At 34.1% G+C, this 7,537-nt stretch overlaps 1 protein-coding gene across 1 annotated transcript in view; it reads right to left on the minus strand.

The window, feature by feature from the left end:
• GTF2A1L (general transcription factor IIA 1 like) overlaps window positions 1-7,537 on the minus strand; it is a 29,212-nt gene that overhangs the window by 4,722 nt on the left and 16,953 nt on the right. Inside the window, 2 exon segments of the mRNA XM_006778614.2 lie at window positions 1,662-1,751; window positions 3,638-3,898. Of these exon segments, the coding sequence (XP_006778677.1) occupies window positions 1,662-1,751; window positions 3,638-3,898 (351 nt within the window).

A 7,537-nucleotide genomic window follows, 5' to 3' on the forward strand; every position in this document is an offset into this window, starting at 1 on the left:
CTTCTTACTAGCCAAAATGTGGAAACAACCCATTCATCAACAGAAAATGCAGTGTGGAATAGCCATACAATAGACTAGTATTCAGCAATAAAAAGGAATGAAGAACTGTTACATGCTACAACACGGATGAAACTTTAAACACTGTGTGAAGTAAAGAAGCCAGTAACAACAGACCACATATTACATGATTTCTTTCATATGAAACTCCAGAATAGGGAAATCTTAAGAGACAGGAAGTAGATTAATGGTTCCTCAGGCCTGGCAGTGGGGCTGGGAGGAAATAAGAAGATCTATACGGTGTTCCAAAAAAAACATATTCACATCTTGAATACATTTCATTTTCAAAATATAATAGACTCTACAGACATTGTGTATATACATTTTTTTGAACAGCCTGTAGTAGTGAGAACTAATGGGCATGAGGTTTCTTTTCAAGGTGATGAAAATGTTCTACATTGATTGTGTTAAGGATTGCACATATCCATGAATGTACTGAATACCACTGAACTATATACTTTAATTAGGTAAACTGTGTAGTTTGTGAATTATATCTCAAATCTTCTAAAAACTAAATGTAAATATGTATAAGGACAAAAACTGATAATTCTACTACATAATCACATTATAGTGTTTTTTTAAAAAAGAAAAAAAGAGTATTATATTTTAGTTACTACAGTTAAATTACTACTAACTTAATTTCTAGGCTTGAAACTTGAGAGATGCCTTCAACTCTCCCTTGTCGATCATTCTCTAATATCCAGCTAATTACCAAGGCCCATTGATTCTTTCATCATAATCTTTGATTCTTCCATGGTCTACTGCCACCCTTAGTCTGGTTCTGATCACTTCACGTATGCACTATCTCTGTTCTTACTATTTTCCTCTTTCAAATCATCAGACACTGCCAGTTTTTAAACCCAATTACAATTTTTTCAATAACATTCTCAGAAGACCAATGCCCATTAAATCAAGTTTGGATTTTTCCTACCAGGATTTTGGATTTTCCAACCTGCTCACAACTTTGTTTCCCACCCAGCCTCATTTCCTAATACATCCAAAAGGAGAACACTTTAGTCAAGGCAGAGCTATTCTTCACTGTCCCTTGTACATTCTACATGCATTCATATCTCTGCCTTTTTATCAGGCTATTCTACTCTAAATGCCTACTCTCTACACTTACCTATATCCTATAAATCATTCAAGACTATTTCAAAACCTCACATCACTCATGAAGGATTTGTAGAGAACTCCAACTACAAATGATTTCTTGTATCTCCTAGCCACTTTTAGGGCTTATTGTATGTACAATATCTTAGCAATATGTATGTACATATCTGGGCAATTGTTTTACATGCCCCTCATCTTAGCATTTGATTTATCTGTCACATATTTTAGCTTTTGATTTACCTACCATCTTATTTCATGCCATTCTATTATTCCATACAGAAACATCTTGTTTCAGTAAGATTCTCTCCTTCTTTAAACAAGGACTACCACTTTTTTGTATCACTGAGACCCCGCAAATTTATACAATTAATGAGCTATTTCAAGATTAATTTAACTGTGAACTATAATTCACCATCATATTCCCCGTCATTTTACACACCTTTCTACTATTAATGCAATTAATAAACCCAAAGTCTAAAAAATGAATACAGTACCTTGTCATACTGACAGACAATTACATTATCCGTGTCAAACAGGTCTGGCACATCCTGTTCACTAACATCATCTCCAGAATTTAAGGGGTCCTAAAGATGAAAGATGAAAGATGGTCACATTAAGGAATTTAATGATGCTTTGAATTTTTTAAAAGTAGGCATATGTACATATATCTTGGAGAGTCTGAACAGTAGTGTACTTAAAAGTCAAAGAGCCTGGGGTTGACTACTTATCTTCGGAAAATTATTAAAACTCCTCATATCTCAGTTTTCTCATCTGAAAAAAAATGAGGTTAATAAAACAACCCATAAGGCAGTGGAAATGTTAAATAATGTAAGGCAGATAAGACTTAATATGATACCTGGAACATATGCAAGAACACCATAAATAACAGTTATTACTACTTCCATGCTTCTTAATTACCATGTTCCATAAAAACTTTGGTACATTTATTAGGATTAGAGTAAATACTATATGCCTCTGTCCTGGCTGCCTTCTTTACCTACACTTCCATCCCCTAAACTTCCCACAATCTCTAGTTAACACCTAGAGATGGACAGGCTATTTTGAGCTAGAACTTATCCATGCAACTGGCTACTTTTCTTTTAGTAGTTTTGGCAACCCACAGTTCCCCTTATTGTTCCACAGACCAGTGTTTTGTTCTTCAAGAGTAGTTCAGCTGTAGACACGCTGTTGTAGTAATTATGTTGGTAAATATGATGCCAAGAACCAAGAAAAGACTGTAAGACGGATAATATAGTCTGTTGTAACTTTTTGCCTTCACCTGTATATATCTCAAAGTTGCAATCACAGCACTCTCACTTTCACAAAGCATTCTTACTAAAATTCCATATTTTATTGCCAGATTATATGTCTTGAATCTGATGGCGTCCTCTCCATGGAATCATTACTTCCTCAAGTGATAACTGCTGTTTTGGTATATATAAAATTTAAATTTCGAGATAGTGATCCAAAAGAGGTCTGACTTTGTAAGAACGGTCTGTGTTACATGTTGTTTGTGAATTATCATTAAGAATGTAAGTATTTGCTTGAATCTCTTTCTAGTCACAGTTTTTGGAAATATGGGTGATCAAGTAAAGGATCAATTGACTGGTAATCCTCCCATTCTGGCTAGTTAGTCTCATCAATATAATTAAATGAAGAAATTTCTTTATATCCATATAAGTAATTCAGTCCATGTTGAAGTTTTAGCAGAGGCTTTGTGGTATTTTTCCATTTAATACTGGTATAAATTGATTTGAGAAGTAATGAGATCGAAAAAATCCTTATCAAAAAATAAATTGGTTACTTCACTTATACTTTGTGGGTCCTCAAGCTGAACAGTTATGCTTGAAATATTTTTATAACCCTCCAAGGCTGGTAAAATATCTTTTTTTTTTTTTGCCCATTCTTCTTTGGAATCACTTTCACTGTCAGGTACTATCACATTTCTCTTTTGCCTTCGTGATGGTCTAATGTCAGACTCATTACTATCTTCTGATAAAGTACTACCTTTCAACTGACTACCAAAGTCACTCGGACAATCAGACAAAGTGGCTGTACATAATTTGCTCAAACATTTCTCTCTGCTGCGACATGTCTTTTTAAAAACTTTTGCCATAATAAAAAATGGATGGAAAGAATTAGATGCTTGTCCTGTCTCTGGAAATACTGACTGACGAGTTGAGAAAAAGACAGAAGTTAACTCGTGACCTGTCAGCAGCATTCAGACACAGAAACACGGTCAGCAAGATGTTAAGATCAATAACTATAGTAGCCGATTCCTAAATACTTACTACTGGTGTAAATTACAAGTTTCAGATTAAAAGTTTAAATATTAGCATACAAATAAGTCTCATTTTAACACTAAAGACAAAGTTAATCTTAATTGTTATTCCTCTTGGTTCCAAAGTATATGAAAGTACAAATGTTGTAAATTGAATAAAGTAAGTTTCAACTCGAAAGTAATGCTCACCTCTTCCACAATATCTATTTGAGGGTCTTCGTTATCACTACTGTTAGTAGTTGAATCTCCATTTGATATGTTATCAGCTTCTCCTTCAAGTACCTTCAGGTCTCCTGCATTAATAATCTCTAGAACTTCATGCTCATCTACATCCCTTGTACTTCCTATTTCATCATTGGAAGATGTATCACCAGTTCCATCTATTTGAATTATTTCATAAATATCTTCATCAGGTACCTGAATGCTTAAACCCATCTGAGAATTATAATCCTAAAAGGAGAAAGAAATGCAATGAAGTTTTCAAATTAAACAATATGTCTAAAACATTGAATCATACAAAATATAAAATTACTTAAACATCTCACAAGTGGTCACTTTAAATCTTTCTTTCCTGTAAGATGATATTCCCTAATTTTGAATAAAACATAGGAATAATTTTAAAATTATAAACCTACTCATAGTCACATATAGACAGCAAATGAGTACCCTGCTTTAAGATAGCATTTACCAGTGTTTATATAACTTACTTAAATTTATATAGTACCTGTTAGCTTTTAAATATTTCACATTACTTTAAACAATAACTCATGGAGTAGAAAGGACAAGAGATATAATGCTCAGTGAACAAATGAAAAATATAAAGGATTGCCCTAACTGAAATAAGACAAAGAAACAGAAAAATCCAAAATTATAGTTAGAAAATTCAATACTCCTCTCTCAGTAATCAACAGAAAAAGTAGACTGAAATTCAGTAAGGATGTAGAAAACCTGAACAACACAATTAACGATAAGTTAGCCAAATTAACATTTATAGAAAACTGTACCCCAACATGCAGTTTATAGAATATTCACCAAGATGGACCATATTCTGGGCCATACACCAAATCTTGACAAATTTAACACACACAAAATATGTTCTCTGAGCACAAAGGAATTATTAAACCAGATACCAGTAACAAAAAATCCCCAAAGACTTAAAAATTAAATAACACATTTCTCAATATCCATGAGTCAAAGAGTAAGTCATAAGAGAAATTAGAACAATTTAAATTAAATGCAAACAAAACATAACCTTTCAAAACTTGTGAGAAGTAGCTAAAGCAGTGCGTAGAGAGAAATTTATAGCATTGAATTACTATATTTAAAAAAGAAGCACATTTCAAAGCAATGGCCTAAAATCCACCTTAAGAAAATAGAAAGAAAGGACCAAATTAAGCTCACAGAAAACAAGGAACTAATGAGATAAAAATAAATAAATGAATGAAACAGCAGGGTAAAAAAAGTCAATTAGACTAAAAGTTCATTCTTTGAGAAGATTAATAAAATCAATAAGCTTCTAGCCAGAATGACAAAGAAAAAAAGAGAGAGACAAGCCAGATAAAGAATATTAGGAATTTAAAAAGAGGTGATGCCATAGATCTTAAAGACATTGAAAGATAGGAAATTATCAGTTATTTTGGCTGCTATAACAAAATACCATAGACTAGGTAGCTTATAAACAACAGAAATTTACTTCTTATGGAGGCTGGGAAGTCCAAGATCAAGGTACTAGGAGATGACAGCCCACTTTCTGGTTCGTAAGACAGTGCCTTCTCATGATGTCCTCAAATAGCAGAGAGGCTAGGGAGCTCTGTGTGGTCTCCCTAGTAATATATATATTACTTCAGAGAGGAAGGGAGAAAGAGAGATAGAAACATGAATGATGAGAGAGAATCCTTGATTGGCTGCCTCCTGCATGCCCCCTACTGAGGATCAAGCCTGAAACATAGGCATGTGCTCCTGATAGGAATCGAACCTGGGACCCTTCAGTCTGCAGGTCAACGCTCTCTCTATCCACTGAGCCAAACTGGCCAGGGCTGTGTGGTCTCTTTTAAAAAGCAACTAATCCCAATCATGAGGACTCCATGCTCATAATCTCCCAAAGGCCTCATCTTTTACTTACTAATACCTTTGGGAGTTAGGATTTCAACATATGAATGGAGAGGAATGTAAACATTCAGACTGATAAAAGTCAACTTACAAAAATTAATTTTATGTCTATATAGTAGCAATAAACAATTAGAAATTAAAATTTAAAGAGGGAAGGAGGGACAGGAAGAGATTAACTGTAGAACTCATATGCATAATCCATGGACACAGATAATAAGGAGGTGAAAGTCTTGGTGGGGAGGGGGAGGGAGCCAATGGCAGGGGGAAGGAGACATCTGTAATACTTTCAACAATAAAGATAAATTGTTTTAAAGGTGCATAAATAAATAAATAAAATGAGAAGAAAAATAATAAAATAAAACAATACTATTTAAAGCAGCAAGAGAAAAGCAACTCATCACATACAAGAGATTATCAATAAGCTAACACACAGATTCATCAGCTGAAATTTTGAATGCCAGAAGGCAATGAATGATAGATACATTTACTAGTAAAGTGCTGAAAGAAAAGACTCTCAATTGGGAATTTTATATCTGGCAAAACTGTCCTGCAAAAATAATTGAGAAATTAAGACATTCCCAGATAATGAAGAGAGAGGGGGTAGATATTAAAGTAAGATTTCTGAAGTAATAAATGGGTCAGTAGGAATTAACCAGAGGAAAGGATAGTGGGAAGAAAATCCAAGCACCAAGCAGAGGATAAAAAAGGCAAAAAGAGGGGCAAGAGACAAGGTCAACACAGAGATTCGCTTATAGTTAGCTTGCTATTCCTAGTAACGTAGTAGGCATGAAATAAAGGAGGAGTAAATAACAAATTCGAACTGAGAAAGAATATGGAAGTCCTTTCATGCCACATTAAGGAGCTTAAACTTTATCCTGTAGGTGATGAGCAGTCAGTGATTTGATTAGAGACTGCACTTTGGATAAATCTCTGGAAGCCTTGAGGAACAGAAATTAATAGTTAATATTCATTGAGCACTTACCATGTGCTAGGCAGTGTGCTGCTGAGCACTTTGCATTGATTACCTCATGTATTCCTCCCACCACTACAACTCTATGGTAGATACTATTATCTTTATTTTACATATGAGAAAACAGTAACTTGTCCAATTCACACAATTATTAAGGGACAGAGGATGGATTCAAAGTAATTCTGATCTCTGAAGCCTAATCCTTTAACCTCTAGGATGGATGGACTGGGAAGAGTAGAGTGAAAAATAGCAAAGACTATAGGCTAATTAATTATGAAACGACTATGTTAACCCAAATAAGAAGCAATTAGGGCAATGGCAGTAGGTATGAAAAGGGAACAGATTCCAGAAATATTTAGCTTTAAAAGTTATAAAAATTACATGATTCAGCCTTAAAAATGAATGAAATTCTGACATAGGCTACAACATGGAAGAACCTTAAAATATTATGGTAAGTAGCCTAGCCAGCATTGCTCAGTAATTGAGTATCAACCTATGAACCAGAAAGTCACGGTTTGATTCCTGGTCGGACACATGCCTGGTTTGGGCATGCAGGAGGCAGCCCATCAATGATTCTCTCTCATCATTGTTTCTATCTCTCTCTCTTCCTTCCTCTCTGAAATCAATTAAAAAAATTAATATTATGTTAAGTAAAATAAGTCAGTCTGCTTTCACTTAGGAGTTACACAGAATAGTCAAATTCATAGATAGAAAGTAGAACAGGAGTTACCAGAAACTGGGTAGATGGGGTGAGTAATGAGGAGTTATTTGTTTAGTGGGTACAGAATTTCAGTTTGAAATGATGAAAAGTTCTGGAGATGGGTAGTGGTTATGGGTGTACAACAATGTGAATGTCCTTAATGCTATACACCTAAAAAAGTATGGAACTATGCATTTGAAATGGTTAAAATGATATAATTTTGTGTTATATATATTTTCCCACATTCACAAAATAGTTTTTTAAAAGTACATAATAAAAGGAGAAAAAAAGAGCCAAAAAGTATTTTTAG

The sequence above is a fragment of the Myotis davidii genome, unplaced genomic scaffold (genome assembly GCF_000327345.1).
Source record: "Myotis davidii unplaced genomic scaffold, ASM32734v1 scaffold6, whole genome shotgun sequence".
Classification (NCBI taxonomy): Eukaryota; Metazoa; Chordata; class Mammalia; order Chiroptera; family Vespertilionidae; genus Myotis; species Myotis davidii.